The 17,695-nt window shown below is 46.2% G+C and overlaps 1 protein-coding gene across 2 annotated transcripts in view; it reads right to left on the bottom strand.

The window, feature by feature from the left end:
- Nucleotides 1-122: 122 nt before the first annotated feature.
- The window catches only part of LOC105493128 (SPG11 vesicle trafficking associated, spatacsin), a 104,211-nt gene continuing 86,638 nt past the window's right edge, over nucleotides 123-17,695 (bottom strand). For both annotated transcript variants that reach the window (XM_071066928.1, XM_071066929.1), the window contains 10 exons: nucleotides 13,578-13,717; nucleotides 11,928-12,126; nucleotides 11,096-11,233; nucleotides 8,935-9,068; nucleotides 7,618-7,725; nucleotides 5,598-5,766; nucleotides 3,983-4,071; nucleotides 3,622-3,777; nucleotides 2,326-2,477; nucleotides 123-1,063 (listed from right to left, as the gene is read on the bottom strand). In XM_071066928.1, coding sequence (XP_070923029.1) covers nucleotides 883-1,063; nucleotides 2,326-2,477; nucleotides 3,622-3,777; nucleotides 3,983-4,071; nucleotides 5,598-5,766; nucleotides 7,618-7,725; nucleotides 8,935-9,068; nucleotides 11,096-11,233; nucleotides 11,928-12,126; nucleotides 13,578-13,717 — 1,466 coding nt within the window. In that variant the 3' untranslated portion in view covers nucleotides 123-882. The remainder of the gene's footprint in view (nucleotides 1,064-2,325; nucleotides 2,478-3,621; nucleotides 3,778-3,982; nucleotides 4,072-5,597; nucleotides 5,767-7,617; nucleotides 7,726-8,934; nucleotides 9,069-11,095; nucleotides 11,234-11,927; nucleotides 12,127-13,577; nucleotides 13,718-17,695) is intronic.

The raw sequence follows: 17,695 nt of genomic DNA, 5'->3' as shown, positions 1-17,695 counted from the left end.
TTAATAATGTCACCATAGAGCAACAAAGGTATAGGGCTGCCTTCCTCTTATTTATTTGGGGAAATTATTTTGTTATTTAGATACTAAGGCCTAATTAAGTACCTATAAGAACTATTTATTTGGAGTAACTGAGCCTATAACTCAGGTTTATGGCTGTTAAGTATAGATTGGGGAATCGTTATTATGTCTTCTCCTAAGCAGTTTAACCAAATGTGTGGTTAGTGTTTTTTTATTCCCCTAAGACAGAAAGAACAAAAAATGTTTTAAATTTCTCTTATATAGGAAATAGGAACGTCAAAGCTCTGTAGACTACTTACTAAGTGGAAAACAAGACCATCTGAGTGATTTGAGGAATTAACAAAAAGTAGTGGCTACATAGCAATAATTACAGTAAATAAAGATTCTTTTAAGGCAGACAAGGGCTAAGATTTCCTTAGCAGTAATAATGACATACACTGAATTGAAAATCTATTTTATTATAGAAAGATCAGTTTCTAACAAATGAAAATGTATCACCTGTTCCTTAACTGTGTAAATAATATTAAATTTCTTTGAAACTGGAATCTGCAGGTACAGGTATATTCTTTAATTACTATTGGATCATCTAAAGTAGAAGCTGTCCTGAGGAAGAGGAAGCTTTTGATCTTAATACTAGTATCTATATAAAATGGTATAGATGAACAGTCATCTAAAATCAGTCCATTTCAAATAGGAATTTCCTTCTGAAAAGTTTCTCATTTGCTGCCTACTACCCACAAAGGACTGATATGGTACAGTACTGGGATTGTTCAACTTTAACAAAGATCTCCAATGCATTATTCTACTCATCTCATCTGTCAGAACCTGCTAACAGTACAAGAAAACAGGCACCTATGAAATCATCTAACCTGCTAGCATGTCCTTTAGACAGCAACCTGTCTGAGGGTCCTTCAGAAGCACATTTACAGTTTCATAAAACTTGTGTTCATATGCCAACTTGTAATACAGGTAAACATCTTCACAATATGTGAGTAATTTCTTCAGGTTTTCCATGACCATGTCAGTAGGCTGATGTTGTTTATATCTAGATAAAGAAACATAATGTACAGGTTAAGATAACTGTTGTTGTTTTGTTTTGTTTGAGACAGAGTCTTACTCTGTTGCCCAAGCTGGAGTGCAGTGGAGCAGTCTTGGCTCACTGCAACCTCTGCCTGCTGGGTTCAAGTGATTCTTGTGCCTCAGCTTCCTGATAGCTGGGATTACAGGTATGTGTCATCACCCTGGCTAATTTTTGTAATTTTAGTAGAGACAGGGTTCTGTTATGTTGGCTAGGCTGGTGTTGAACTCCTGGCCTCAAGTTACCTGCCAGCCTCAGCCTCCTAAAGTGCTTGGATTACAGGCGTGAATCACTGTGCCTGCCCGTTTTTTTTTTTTTTTTTTCTTCCTTTTCTTTTCTTCTAAATAAAAGATGGAGGTCTCACTGTGTTACCCAGGCTGGAGTACAGTGGCTTTTCAGAGGTGTGAACTCCTGGGCTCAAGTGCTTCTCTTGCAGCCTCCTAAGTAACTAGGACTACAAGTGTGTACCACTGTGCCCACCTTAGGATATTGTATTTTGAGTGAGGGCTGTCAGCTCTGAAGTACCACTTACTATTACCTATAGAGGAGACAGTGCTGGAGTCTGGGTTATCTCAGACTAGTATTGTGGGTGCTTGATAAAATACTTTATTAAAAATGAGTATGTTAATGCTCACCTTATAGAGTTAAGTTTAGTACTCCAAAAGGCACCTCTGATGTTTTAGTGTTTTTTGTGGTAAGAGTCATACACTGTTGCCAGGCTGGAGTATAGTGGCACGATCTCGGCTTAATGCAGCCTCTGCCCCCAGGTTCAAGCGATTCTTCTGCCTCAGCCTCCCAAGTAGCTGGGACTATAGGCGCCCACCACCACACCCAGCTAGTTTTTACATTTTCAGTAGAGACAGGGTTTCACCATGTTGGTGAGGCTGGTCTTGAACTCCTGACCTCAAGTGATCCTCCCACCTCAGCCTCCCATAGTGCTCGGATTACAGGCGTGAGCCACTGTGCCTGGCCATTGTTTTAGGTTTTTGGCAATGAGTAGCTATCCTCCCATTTTAAAGTACAAAGCACTATAAGCAAACTGTTCTTGTTCATCTGTTTGTATAAATCTGTTAAAAAACTCTTCCCAATAAGGATTCTTGATATTGCTTTGCCATTTTAAGTAGAGGTAATCTAAAGGCATGGTGTACTTAGCCATAAAATTCTTAACACTTGTCTCACCTCAAAGCAGAGGCAAGGATAAATGTTTACAGTCAGCTTTTAATACTTACTTTTTGGAAATGTCTTCAAATATACTGGACTTTAATAACCTTTGCTGCTTAAATTCTTCCAAGTAATTAAAGTCTCCTTTAAGTATCACTTGCTGGTATAAAATTTCAGCCCAATCTGGAACAAAATCATAGGCCTCAGCCACAATAGAAGCCTTAAAAGGAGAGAAGTGAAGAAGGACACCATCAGAGCCCATCTGATGTAAAATCAAAAACAAACTGTTGTAGAAAACAATACTGTATACTCACTCGTGTAGTGAATATGATCATTACCAATTATGTAAAAAGGCTCTATGTATCGGAGGTGGTGAAAAGTCTGGTGTGTGTTTGGCATTTTCTCTCCCATAAATCCCCAAATTATCTTAAACCTTTTTAAAAAAAGAGACATGGTCTCACTATGTTGCCCAGGCTGGACCAGAAATTCCTGGGCTCAGGATCCTCCCGCCTCAGCCTCCTGCATATGTGGGACTACAGGCATGTGCCACCATGCCCAGCTTTCAGTGTTTTTAATCTTCCTCACAATGAATTAAGACTGCTAAGAATATATCACTCCCATTAACTCAGCAGTATAAGGAACAGTGAAAGGGCTGATTCCCTGATAATTCACTTCTTTAAAGGGCGAGAACCAATCTCCCTGACTTCCTGTACTAACCTGAGTGTGCCATTCTGTAACTGCTAGGGCTAGGAGGTTCTTGCAGGACCACTAGCAAGAGTATTACTCTGAACCTCAACTGTCTTAAGACAGTGGTCTCCAACCTTTTTGGCATCAATGACAGACTGGGAGGGATGGTTTTGGGATGAAAATGTTCCACCTCAAATCATCAGGCATTAGATTTTCATAAGGAGCCCTTGCATGTGCAGTTCACAACAGGGTTTATACTCCTATAAAAATATAGTCCTGTTGCTGATCTGACGGGAGGTGGTGCTCAGGCCAGTAATGCTTGCTTGCTTGGTGCTCACCTGCTGTGCGGCCTGGTTCCCAGCAGGCCATGGACCAGTACCAGTCCGCAGCCTGGAGGCTGGGGACAGATAGTCTAAAGGGCCAAAGGTGTCTGCCTCTCTGCTGTCTTAATAGCACAGGAAAGGGAGACAGCCTATCTTACCATTCTCTTAACCTCTGCCCAACAACATACTAGAGAGAAATACATCAAATTGACATTTTCTGTTGGTATCAGTTAAGTCAGAACTGGACTGTCCTGGTTCTGTCACTAGCCCTGAGACCTTACCTCTGGTTCCATGAGTGGGACAGAAGGAGAAAGGATGCTAGCAGTGCTGCCTAGAGTTTGCTTTCTTGCTCACCTGGTAGAACCGAGGTAGGGCCAGAATACAGTCCATTAGCTTGTGGCGGCCCAAGTTGATGAGCATGGTGTTCTGGCCAGTGTTCAGAAAGTGAATCTGCAGAGTTATCAACTTGGTGAGCCGCTGACAGTGCTGGGCCTGTCGCACACAGGAGTCCTGAGGAACAAGGGTGGAGAGAGGCACACGTAGAGAAAGACGTAGTTACCTCCTGTGTGAACCCTCACAAGAGTATTCACCCTTTCTGTTCCTGGTTGGCCTATGATGCCCTCCCCCTTCCCTTGGAAGAGCCCAAGGACAAAAGGAAAGAATTTTACTGTAGACAGCAAGTCCTAAGGCCAGTCTGGAAAAAGCCTTTGGTTACCTTGGCATAACTCTCTGCTGCATCCAGCATCAGAGTCAGGGCCTTCAGCAGCAGTTGCTTCAGCTGGTGCCCATCCTTGAGACTGTCCTCTGTAGGGGAAATAAAGATTTGCCAAGTCTGACTCCCAAAGCCAACTGTTATCATCCCACTCATAGTGATGGGGGCTAGAATAGAAACATCCCAGCCATGTTCACAGCGAGGCAGGAACACCTCACTCAGATAAAGGTTACTGGGCTGGAAATGCATATGCCTATTGTTTAACTTCACTCTGAAGTAGGATTCAGTGCCCCCTCTAATGCCTCATTTCTCCAAAACATCAAGGAAGACTTACATGGTATCAACATGCATGTTGGTTCCTGGTGAATGATACCCTGGATATACAGGCTATATAGATCCAAGAGTATAATCCTAAGGTGCAAATGTTTTCCAAGTCTCTGTTCCATCTGTCTGCCCATGTGGGGTTCCTGCTGAGCGATATTTTTTGACGGAGTCTCTCTTTGTCACCCAGGCTGGAGTGTAATGGTGCAGTCTTGGCTCACTGCAACCTCCACCTCCTGGGTTCAAGTGATTCACCTGCTTCAGCCTCCCGAGTGGCTGGGATTACAGGTGCACACTGCCACACCCGGCTCATTTTTTTTGTATTTTAGTAGAGACAGGGTTGCACCATGTTGCCCAGGCTGGTCTTGAACTCCTGAGCTCAGGCAATCCACCTGCCTCGGCCTCCCAAAGTGCTAGGATTACAGGCATGAGCCACCGCACCGGGCCACCTACCTCAAGATTCTTCTAATAGCCAATCTCATGGGCTCGTCCTTTGCTGTAAGAATTTTACCCAGGGCCGGGCGTGGTGGCTCATGCCTGTAAATCCCAGCACTTTGGGAGGCCAAGGTGGGTGGATCACGAGGTCAGGAGTTTAAGACCAGCCTGGCCAACGTAGTCAAACCCTGTCTCTATTAAAAACACAAAAAATTAGCCAGGTATGGTGGCAGTTGCCTGTAATCCCAGCTACTTGGGAGGCTGAGGCGGGAGAATCATTTGAACCTGGGAGGCGGAAGCTGCAGTGAGCTGAGATCACACCATTGCACTCCAGCCTGGGTGACAGTGCGAGACTCCGTCTCAAAAAACAAACAGGCCAGGCGCGGTGGCTCACGCCTGTAATCCCAGCACTTTGGGAGGCCGAGGCGGGCGGATCACAAGGTCAGGAGATCGAGACCACGGTGAAACCCCGTCTCTACTAAAAATACAAAAAATTAGCCGGGCGCGGTTGTGGGCGCCTGTAGTCCCAGCTACTCGGGAGGCTGAGGCAGGAGAATGGCGTGAACCCGGGAGGCGGAGCTTGCAGTGAGCCGAGATCGCGCCACTGCACTCCAGCCTGGGCGACAGAGCGAGACTCCGTCTCAAAAAACAAACAAACAAACAAAAATACAAGTTACCCAGGTGTGGTGGCGCATGCCTGTAGTCCCAGCTACTTGGGAGGCTGAGGCAGAAGAATTCACTTCAACCCAGGAGGCAGAGTTTGCAGTGAGCTGAGATCATGCCACTGCACTCCAGCCTGGGGATAAAGCATTTTACCCGGCTAGCAGCACTGTTCTGGTAGTGCTGCTGTGACCTCACTCACCCCAGGGCTGAGACTCAATCAGTTTCAGTTGGATGCGGGCAGCTGCCTCGTGGTTCTCGCCAATCTCCCGGCACATGCTGAAGCACAGGGCAATCATATTGTGCTTCTCACTGTCTCCAGGACGGCAGCGTTTGATGTAGTCCAGCAGGGCTGTCTTCAGGGTACCACTCTGCCAAGAATAAAAGGGAATAGCAAGGTGTCAGTCAGGGACTGCAAGGCAGACAGGACTAGCTGAGTCATCTGGTTCTGCATTCCTTAAAAACTCCCAAGAAAAAGGAAGAGAGGAGCAAAAATGAGAATGAATACAAGTTTTATGCTGTCCCAAGTATGAGGAAACAGGCATGTGCGCTTTCCTGTTGGGAGTGTGAAAGGCGAAACTTTTCTAAAGGGAGAAGCCTTAAAAATACACTCGCATAAGCTGATCTAACAATTCAATTTCTAGGAATCTATCCCTAAAGAGATAAGCAGAGAAGATGAATGTAACAGGGATATTTAATAGCAAACAATTAGAAATAATCCAGATATCCAAAATCGGGAAGAGAATACCATGTAGCCATTAAAACTTATGTAGGAGATGATTTGTTGATTTGGGAAATAGTCATGATATACTTTGTTAAGTGAGAAAAGCAAGATATTTCATACCTTCACTGTATAAGTCTTATTAAAATTTAATTATATATAGATGTTTTCGGGTACATGTTCAAAGAAAGGGCCTATACCAAATTGTTAGTGGCTGTCTCTGGATGATGGATAGATACTGAGGGCTTTTTCTGTGTTGTTCTGTTTTCCAAGTGTCTTACCTGGAATATGCATTACTTTTGTAACCAGAAAAGTTATTAAAGGAATATATAAATGCAGAAGGAAAACTGCCTAAAAAACAATTTTAAAAACCCTCTGGGGATCTTGAAGATGCACCTATGTCCAGGACTTGCTCCTCACTTGATGACTAGATTGGTCTGTCCTGAAATTGGCCCAATATTAAAGAGAGATTTTTTTCTGCTTTGTCTCTTAATCCTGCCTGGCTGAGCCCATGTTCCCAGAAGCCAAAGGTGAAATGAGCAGAAGCAATGAGTCATCCAGACAAATGATCTGGAAGCAGGTACTGTGAGGGATATGCTTGGTGTCACAGAGCACACTCAGGACAGACGGGCTCTCAGAACCCAAGACCTAACCAAGTCAGGCCTTTGCTTCCAAGCCGCCTTCCTGTTCATCATCATAAATGGCTCCACAGCTTTTTAGTCTAAACTTTTGTGTTTGATTCCTAACCTGGCTCTTAGCAGCACAATTTTTCACAGTGTCCTGAAAACTCTCCACTCTAAAAGCCCTCAAACAACCTCACAGCTAGACAATCCACTTTCAGCCTGGCTCTCAGGGTTTTTGCCCCTGCCAGAGAAGGCATTTAAGACAGTATAGGCAGGTGACAGAGGCTAAGGTGGAGGAGGACAAACTTATTTTCTTCAGTATTTAGCATTGGCCGGGCATAGTGTAATCCCAGCACTTTGGGAGGCCGAGACGGGTGGATCACCTGAGGTTGGGAGTTCAAGACTAGCCTGACCAACATGGATAAATCCCGTCTCCACTAAAAATACAAAATTAGCCGGGCGTGGTGGCGCGGGCCTGTAATCCCAGCTACTTGGGAGGGTGAGGCAGGAGAATCGCTTGAACCCAGGGGGCAGAGGTTGAGCTGAGATCACACCATTGCACTCCAGCCTGGGTAACAAGAACAAGAGCGAAACTCCGTCTCAAAAAAAAAAAAAAAAAAAAAATATATATATATATATATACACACACACACACAAACACACACACATATAAATATATATAGCATCAGCATATTCACTGACTGATCTGAACCAGAATCTGAAGCCACTGGTGATAGTGTGTGTCTTGGGGAGGTCCCCAATTCATTCCCTCCATTTTCCTAAGAGTCTAGCATGACTGAGATTATTCCCGAGAAAAACTGAGGCTCCTGAATTGTCAGCAGTACACCCCATCCTGGAGCTTGTTACTTTGCACCTACCGGATCCAACTTCTTCCTCATCAGCACTTCAAAGTAGTGCTTTTTATGCAGCAAATCAAATATGTATGTCATCTCGTTGTACCTTCCAATGCCAGTGAGGAGCCGTACCTGTGAAGTGGGAGGACAGCTCGCATCAGCATCACCTGGAGTCTGGAGTTCTCTGAGCCAGACCACTACCATCAGTGGCTGCTTTCAGATGCCAAGCTCCAGGAGGAGAAGGGCTAATTTCCAGGCTACCATGCTTTGCTCCCCCGCCCCGTACCCAACAGGGAGCCTCTGGAGAATTCAGAAATGTCAGTCACTGGGCCACCATTGGCTGTTCTTTTTTCTTTTTTTTTTTTTTGAGACGGAGTCTTGCTCTGTCACCCAGGCTGGAGTGCAGTGGCACAGCCTCAGCTCACTGCAACCTCCGCCTCCCAGGTTCAAGCAATTCTCCTGCCTCAGCCTCCTGAGCAGCTGGGATTATAGGCGTGCGCCACCATGCCTGGCTTTGCTGTCCTTAAATGTGGCGCTCAGGCTGGGCGCGGTGGCTCAAGCCTGTAATCCCAGCACTTTGGGAGGCAGAGACGGGCGGATCATGAGGTCAGGAGATCGAGACCATCCTGGCTAACATGGTGAAACCCCGTCTCTACTAAAAAATACAAGAAACTAGCCGGGCGAGGTGGTGGGTGCCTGTAGTCCCAGCTACTTGGGAGGCTGAGGCAGGAGAATGGCGTAAACCCGGGAGGCGGAGCTTGCAGTGAGCTGAGATCCAGCCACTGCGCTCCAGCCTGGGTGACAGAGCGAGACTCCGTCTTAAAAAAAAAAAAAAAAAAAAAAATGTGGCTCTCAAGTGCTAAAGTGCCATTCTCCTGGGCAGGCACTCTTCCTCTTCTCACCGCTACTCATCACAGTGGCCCAGTGGCTTGCTCAGTCACTCAGGTCGGTTTCAAGCCCAGAGAATTTAGGGAGGCACATGGGAACTGAGTTGCCAACTTACTTCAATTCAGAGGTGGGGAGAAGGTTCAAACCTCGTTTTGGGGAAAAATGCAGCTGTCTTAGCCCTCTAGAAAAGTTAACTGCCCTGACAAGGAGGTGGGATGGCCCCGGAACCTGGCAGGGATCTTCTCCCTTTTGTTCCTTTGGAGCAACCTCTGATTCTGACAGAAATCCTAACTTGGAGCAGAGGGTTGGGCTGCCCAGCCGACTCTCAAGTAGGTAGTGGTATCCAGATGGGCAGAACTTCCTACAACTACATCAGCTCTGGGCTGGCCCCCACCCTTCCTACTCCTCTCAAAGGTTTCCACAGGATGGAGACGGGTTGAGGGGGTTACTTACCACCAGCCCATACTCCTCACTGGGGGCTAAGTGGTTATCTGTGAGCATCCGGGCGGCCTGTAGGACTCGGATGATGCCCTCCATGTGGCACGTCAGGGTGAAGCAATGATGGGCCAGGATCAGGAGCTCTGTGGCTGGGAGGGTAGGCACTGGTAAGATAGGATTATGAACCCTGGCTGCCTACTGTCAACCTCTGCCTGGCAGGAGGGAAAAAGGGCCTGGTGGAGAAGGGGCCTGTCTGGAGAGGTCCCTCCCACCAGCCCTCCAAGGTCCGTGAACTCAGCAGCTCTAGCTCTGAGACAGCCCCTTGGTGACATCCAAATAGTTATCTCAGTCATAGCACAATCCTCAAAGACAATCATGTAGTGACTATCCCCAGAAGGCCCCCAAAATGAGAACACAGCACCCTCGCCTTCTAAACATGGAGAAACTTCCTGCAGACAAACTGATGGAGTTCCTGCCAACGTGAATCCAAGGGCATTCTCTGCTTGTTATCCCAGCGGAAGGTCTCAGGGCCTAATCAAGTGCCATTTGGTGTTCTGGCTTTCTAGAGTAGTGAAAGATCTGACATGTACAGATTTAAAAATGCTACAATCACTGTAAGCACAATTAAAAGGCACACTGGGAAAAACACCTGCAATGTGAGGACCGAAAAAGGTCTCCATCCTTAAAACATGCTGCAACCTCTGGGCTTTTGCATCTGCAGGGCGCTCTCCAGTCCTCCTGACTACTAAGCATCCCTGACAATGAATCCTTTAGGCCTTCGTTGGAACATTTCCTCCAGAACTGTATCTTGACCCCATCATTCTGGCTCTTACTGTGTATTAAGACCCTAGTCTGAGCTCCAGGAATTGCTTATACACCATATCCTAGGTGCTTATAGTGCCTGGCACACAGTTGACACTCAGTAAATACTGTTGAACTGGACCGAGAAGAGATATAGAAGGCTATTTTTATTTAAATTTCTTTTAGAGATGGATCTCACTCTGTTGCCCAGGCTAGAGTTCAGTGTTGCAATCAGAGCTCACTGCAATCTCCAACTCCTGGGCTCAAGGGATCCTCCTACCTCAGCCTCTCAAGTAGCTGGGACTACAGGTGTGCACTACCGTGCCCCGCTAAGTTTTTAAAAATATTTGTAATGACAGGGTCTCACTATATTGCCCAGATTGGTCTCAGACTCCTACCCTCTAATTATCCTCTGCCCTCGGCCTCTCAAAAGCATTGGGATTACAGGCATGGGCCACTGTTCCCATTCTAAAATACAATTTTTCATTATATATAAGAGAAATCTGTGTAACCATTAGAAGTTATATAGGAGAATATTCAATGCCATGAAAAATGTTAATGACAGCATATTCATAAAGTAAAAAAATTATAAACTATATGGAGTATAATGTCATTTTTTAAAAAAGAACCTATCACACATTCTAATGAAGGCCTATAATGAGTTAGACATCATGGAAAATAAACAGGCTTTGTTTTTTTTTTTTTTTTTTTTTTTTTGAGACGGAGTCTCGCTCTGCCGCCCAGGCTGGAGTGCAGTGGCCGGATCTCAGCTCACTGCAAGCTCCGCCTCCCGGGTTCACGCCATTCTCCTGCCTCAGCCTCCCGAGTAGTTGGGACTACAGGCGCCCGCCACCGCGCCCGGCTAGTTTTTTGTATTTTTTAGTAGAGACGGGGTTTCACCGTGTTAGCCAGGATGGTCTCGATCTCCTGACCTCGTGATCCGCCCGTCTCGGCCTCCCAAAGTGCTGGGATTACAGGCTTGAGCCACCGCGCCCGGCCAATAAACAGGCTTTGAAATCCACAGCCTGGGTTTGAACACCAGCTCTGCCACTTAACAGATGTGATCAGCTTTCCTAAGGTAAAGTTTGTCTCCCTTCTAAAATGCGGACAATAATATTCACTTTGCAGGGCAATATAAGAGTGAAATAAGCATGTTGAGTAAAGGTTACCTTTTTGTATGGTTTTAAATTTGGGGGTACTCATCCATACTTTCTAAATTTTCTTCAGTGAAGTTAAGGCTTTCTACCAAGAACTTATAACCCCTGCTGAAGGCCTAGGTATCCAGAGCAGGAACAAGGACCCAAATCAAGTTTTGGAGAGACTGGGAGAGACCTGTTTAGGGCCAAAATATGTAAGAAAAAGGCCAATAACTTACTGCAAGACAATTCCCCATGGGGAACGGAGGAAATCTTATCCAACAACTTCATGCCTACCAATGTGTGGTCTTGACACAGAGTGGTCAGCTGAAGAAATGTCTGGCTTTCCTCTGTTGGGTTGAACATCTGCTTATGTCCTGTACAGAGAGGTGTGAAGACAGGTGCTGGTTTTATCATAAGAGAGGCCCACTCTGCCCAGGCTTGGGCACCAGGAGGTGATGCTAATGGAGCTCTGCAGCTCTCCACTTGCTGAGCTTGAAACCCTTGGCCTATTGGTCATTTTATAGAACAGGTTTTTTTTTTTTTTTTTTTTTGAGACAGAGTCTCTCTGTTACCCAGGCTGGAGTGCAGTGGGGTGATCTTGACTTACTGCAACCTTGGCCTCCCGGGTTCAAACGATTCTCCTGCTTCAGCCTCCCCAGCAGCTGGGACTACAGGTGCCAGCCAACATGCCTAGCTAATTTTTTGTATTTTTAGTAGAGGCGGGGTTTCAGCATATTAGCCAGGATGGTCTCTATCACCTGACCTCATGATCCGCCAGCCTTGGCCTCCCAAAGTGCTGGATTACAGGCGTGAGCCACCCCGCCCAGCCAGGACAGTTCTGTAGCTCAGAAAGCCACAGCTACTCTCAATGTAATCATAAAACAATAAAAAGTAACAGCATGTATTTTGTACATGTATTTTGTTGTATTTAAACAAAATACATTACTGGAATCCAGAAACTTGAGAGAACCACATACAGGGTGTATATAAGCACAACATTCAAATCCTTAACACTGGGAACTAGAGAATGCTGTCGGAAAGGTTGGCAATCGCTGAGGGGTAGGGCACCTGTTCCCTGTGATGAAGTAAGCAGCTCCCGTGTCACCTCTTCTGCCACGAGTTCAGCCACAGTATCTGGCTTAAGGCCCTGTGTGCTGATGAAGGCCTGGGCTCGTTTGCATCGGTCAGGCTGCTGAGAGGCCAAGATTTCCCGGAGCATGGCTTCACCATCCTGAGCAGCAACATCTGTGTAGGAACAGCCCAACTCCTGAGAGGAAGACAAAGCCAGTCAAGGCCACTTTTAGAAGCCAGGGAAAAGCAAAAGAGCCCTTTCTGAAATCTGATGTGGATAGACTCCACTGTTTCTGTTTTCTGAGCTTAAAGACTACTCACCCTCAGCAGGAACCTTAGAAAAAGCAACTACTGTTTTCTAACCCTTTCTATCATTTCACCAAAGCCAAATCCAGGTAAAAGACAGACTTGTCTTCAGAAAGCATCAGGTGATTCTCTTGTTGAGCACTGATTTTTTTGGTTGGGGGCTGGGGGGCGGGGGCGGCAGAGAGTTTCATTCTTGTTGCCCAGGCTGGAGTGCAATGGCACAATCTTGGCTCACTGCAACTGCTGCCTGCCTACTGGGTTCAAGCAATTCTCCTGCCTCAGCCTCTCAAGTAGCTGGGGTTACAGGCGTGCACCACCATACCCAGCTAATTTTTGTATTTTTAGTAGAGATGGGGTTTCTCCATGTTGGTCAGGCTGTTCTTGAACTCCTGATCTCAAGTGATCCACCTGCCTTGGCCTCCCAAAGTGCTGGGATTACAGCCATGAGCCACCGCACCTGGCTTTTTTTTTTTTTGGTCACCCAGGCTGGAGTACATTAGCGTGATTTTGGCTCACTGCAACCTCTGCCTCCCAGGTTCAAGTGATTCTCCTGCCTCAGCCTCCTGAGTAGCTGGGATTACAGGCGCCTGCCACCATGCCTAGCTAATTTTTATATTTTTAGTGGAGATGGGGTTTCACCATGTTGGCCAGGCTGGTCTCAAACTCCTGACCTCAAGTAATCCACCTGCCTCAGCCTCCCAAAGTGCTGGGATTATAGGTGTGAGCCATTGTGCCCGGCCTGATTTTTAAAAATATTATGAAATGTAAGAACACCAACTAAAATGCAAGTACCCTTATTATTCCCAGAGCAGCAGCAAAACCCTCAATTTCCGAAGAAGCCTTTGAGTCTTCTCCAAGACGTGGGCTTTCGGGTTTGGCTGTTATTTCTCTTGTGCTCTTCTTCTTCCCGTCTCTACTGTTTTTCTCCCCCAACCAGCACAGAGGCACAGACAATTGCTGCTCGCTCTGGCTCTTGTCTTTATAGTCATCACGTTCCATATGGAATGCTCCAAACAATCATAATGCAAAACTCAAGATATTAAGTCTAGAAGAGACCCTCATGGTCAAATCATCATTTATAGGTGACAAAACAGGGGCCCACAACCCTAGCTTTCTGGTTTGCTGAGCTGCAGCCAGGAGTCAGATCGCCCTGGCACCTGGCCTGGTGTCCTCCCCACCATTCCCCAAAGATAAAATTATGAGGGCCAACATCCTGACAAGAGCTCTACTCCCAGGTCATGATTATCATCTAAAAGGCTAACTTGGCAATGTCCAAAATCAACCTCAAACTTCTCATTTCCCTCCCTCTCAGAAAGAGGAGCCCCACCCCTTGGCACATACCTTGGCAAGATCATACAGACAGAGGACCTGTCGACAGTAGTTCTTTCCATGGAGGCATTTACTTGTCAGCACTTCCAGGTTAGTCACCACTTCATCACTGGAGGGCACTGTCACAAACTTCTGACTATCCAGACTTGAAGCTGGAAGCAAATACGAGTCTGAGGGGCTTCAAGCTGGGAGGTTCAGGCCTCTCCCCAGCTCTCTATGGCTCTACCTCTCTGCTTGAGGCTCCCTGCACTGCACTCCCATGACTCTGATTGGGGCTATAGGACCACTGCTGACAGGGGCCCACTTCAACTTCTTTCACTGCCTTCTTCCAGGATATTCCAGCCTGGGATACCTCAAAGACCTCATACGCTACAAAGACTCAAGGCTACCTAATGAGTGCTCTAGAGATCAGCACCAAAGATGCTTGCCAGAGTCTCCTCCTATGTTCTCCTTCCTATATCAAATAAGTCACAGTTGTGGCCTTAGTTCCAGCCTTCATCACTGCATCCTGAGAAGCTGTTATCTGTCTCCTGCTGCCAGCCCCTTACCCTCAATCAGTCTCCGACATACTCATTTCTAAAATGCAAATATGCTTTAATTTTTTAAGACACAGTCTCACTCTGTCGCCCAGGCTGGAATGCAGTGGCGTGATCTCAGCTCAGTGCAACCTCTGCCTCCCGGGCTCAAGTGATTCTTGTGCCTCAGCCTCTCGAGTAGCTGGGATTACAAGCATGCACCACCACACCTGGCCAATTTTTGCACTTTTAGTGGAGATGAGGTTTTGCCATATTGATCAGGCTGGTCTCGAACTCCTGGCCTCAACTGATCCATCCGCCTCGACTTCCCAAAAGTGCTGGGATTACAGGCATGGGCCACTGCACCCACCTGCAAATATGCTTTAATTTATAGTAAAATTAAAATCTATTCCTGATATTTTTTTAAAAGAAAGCTCTTGGCTGGGTGCAGTGCTCATGCCTATAATCCCAGCACTCTGGGAGGCTGACGCGGGTGGATCACCTGAGGTCGGGAGTTCGAGACCAGCCTGACCAACATGGAGAAACCCCGTCTCTACTAAAAATACAAAATGAGCTGGGTGTGGTGGCTTATGCCTGTAATCCCAGCTACTCGGGAGGCTGAGGCAGGAGAATTGCTTGAACCCAGGAGGTGGAGGTTGCGGTGAGCCGAGATCGTGCTCCAGCCTGGACAACGAGACTGAAACTCCATCTCAAAAAAAAAAAAAAAAAAAAAAAAAAGCTCTTAGCCTAAAATAGAAGAAGATATTAATTTGATAAAGGATTTCTATTAGGAAAAAAACAGGAATATTTGTATCACACTTTGTAATGGCAAAAAAAAAAAAAAAAAAGAAAATTTAAATGTATATCAATAAAGCATTAGTAAAGCTTAGTACATCTATCTGTACAGTGGAATACTCTGCAGCCATTAGAAAGAAGGGGGTTGATCTATATGTACTGACAGGAAAAATGTAGATCAATATGATGTAATCTCATTTTTGCAAAAAATAAATATTGTGTGTGTGCCTACAAGTAGAAAATGCATACCAAGCAAGTAAGAGAGAGTTATTCTGGGCCAGGCGCAGTGGCTCACGCCTGTAATCCCAGCACTTTGGGAGGCAGAGGCAGGCAGATCACAAGGTCAGGAGTTTGAGACCAGCCTGGCCAATATGCTGAAACCCCGTCTCTACTAAAAAAATACAAAAAAATTAGCCAGGCGTGGTGGCGCACGCCTGTAATCCCAGCTACTTAGGAGGCTGAGGCAGGAGAATTGCTTGAACCCAGGAGGCGGAGGTTGCAGTGAGCCAAGATTGCGTCATTGCATCCCAACCTGGGCAACAGAGCGAGACTCTGTCTAAAAAAATATATATATATATAGAGAGAGAGAGTTATTCTGGGGAATTTTGTGGGGGTAGTGTTGAATTGGCTTTTTTTTTTTTTCTCTTTTGCGATGAAGTCTCACTCTGTTGCCCAGGCTAGAGTGCAGTGGCACTATCTTGGTTCACTGCAACCTCTGCCTCCCGAGTTCAAGCGATTCTCCTACCTCAGCCTCTGGTGTAGCTGGGATTACAGGTGTGCACCACCACACCCAGCTAATTTTTTTATTTTTAGTAAATATGAAGTTTCACCATGTTGGCCCGGCTGGTCTTGAACTCCTGACCTCAGGTGATCTGCCCACCTCGGCCTTGCAAAGTGCTGGGATTACAGCGTGAGCCACCATGCCCAGCCTGAACTGACTTTTTACTTTATACATTTCTATGTTATGTGATTTGCTACACTAAGCACATGTTAATTTTTATTTTAAAATATTATTAAAAAGTGCTGTAGGTCAGAGGTGGTGGCTCATGCCTGTAATCCTATCACTTTGGGAGGCTGGGGTGGGAGGATCCCTGGAGCCTAGGAGTTTGAGGCCAGCCTGGGCAACACAGTGAGACCCCACCTCTACAAAAAAATTTAAAAATTAGCTCGGGATGGTGGTGTGCATCTGTGGTTCCAGCTATTCAGGAGGCTGAGGCAGGAGGACTGCTTGAGCCCTGGAGGTTGAGTCTGCAGTGAGCCATGTTTGCACCACTGCACTCCAGCCTGGGTAACAAAGTGAGGCCCTGTCTCAAAAAAACAAAACAAACAAAAACCCTTAAAGATAAAAACAAATAAAATAAAATGCAACTCAGACCATGTTATTCCCCTGCTTAAATCCTTCACTGGGAGTTCCAATTCTAGGTAAGTTGGTTATAATAAGCTCAATCTACTGTATCTTTCCCACTGAATTCAACACAAAACCTGGACACAATACATGTGGCAGCTAAATAAGGACTCTGGAAAAGTAAAAAGTAGCAGGCAAATTGAAGATGACCAGAATTACCATTTTTCCCCTCTAGCAAGCTCTAGCCTGAATGCAGTGCTGACTAAAACCTAAGAACTGAGGGCTGAGGTGAAGTGTGTGTACGAGAGAGTGCAAATTCCAGAAGCTCTCTAGTACCAGTTTGAAGAGTGAAAAGGGGAACTCCTAATTCCTGTTCTTCCTTGTCCTGGCTCCCAAGCAAGCCACTGGCAGTGGTGGGAGAGGCTGCAGTGGCAAGAGTCAAGGCTCTCAGAAAGGGGAGCCTTCTTTTTTTTCCTTTTTTTTTTTTTTTTGAGACGGAGTCTTGCTCTGTCGCCCACGTTGGAGTGCAGTGGCGCGATCTCGGCTCACTACAAGTTCCACCTTCTGGGTTCACGCCATTCTCCTGTCTCAGCCTCCCGAGTAGCTGGGACTACAGGTGCCTACCACCGTGCCCAGCTAATTTTTTTTTGTATTTTTAGTAGAGATGGGGTTTCACTGTGTTGGCCAGGATGGTCTTGATCTGACCTTGTGATCCGCCTGCCTCAGCCTCCCAAAGTGCTGGGATTACAGGCGTGAGCCACCGTGCCCAGCCAGTGGAGCCTTCTTTCCTGAGCAGGGGCGCTCTGGTCTCAGGAGGGCAGAGTAGACCCCTGTTGCTTTTGCATTACCCTCCTGTCACCTGGCCCTGGGTGTAGGAATAGTCAAGATAGTGCAAGACAGAGTAGGGGTAACTAAACCTTCAGCTTTTGGCCAAAGAACTGAAAAGATAACCCTCAGGGAACCATAAATTAGCTGAGAGAGCCCCAGGAAAGCAACCCAATAAATTTTTATGAACTACAGGGCTCACTCCTGGACTACACATGTATGGCTTTGATCCTAACTAGCATAGATCGCCACCAAGGTCATAGATTGCCCATTAGGTGGCATGCACACACAGGACAGATCTGAATACTACCACAAAGGAAAATGAACTGATACTGAAACCACAACGCACAGGCAGTGGTTTGGAACTTCAGTCTGAACCAGGTCAACTGTCTGCTAAAAAATATCAACATCCTTCACAGGATTTAAATAAGATCCATAGTCTCAAATAGTATATTTGAATAATACACTACTCAAAACGTCCAGATGCAGCCAGTCGTGGCGGGTCACGCCTATAATCCCAACACTTTGGGGGGCCAAGGCGGGTGGATCACCTGAGGTCAGGAGTTCGAGATCAGCCTGGCCAACATGGCAAAACCCTGTTTCTACTAAAAACACAACAAAATTAGTCAGGTGTGGTGGCACATACCGGT

The sequence above is a fragment of the Macaca nemestrina genome, chromosome 7, assembly GCF_043159975.1.
Source record: "Macaca nemestrina isolate mMacNem1 chromosome 7, mMacNem.hap1, whole genome shotgun sequence".
Lineage (NCBI taxonomy): Eukaryota > Metazoa > Chordata > Mammalia > Primates > Cercopithecidae > Macaca > Macaca nemestrina.
This window is presented reverse-complemented; position numbering and strand designations above follow the sequence as displayed.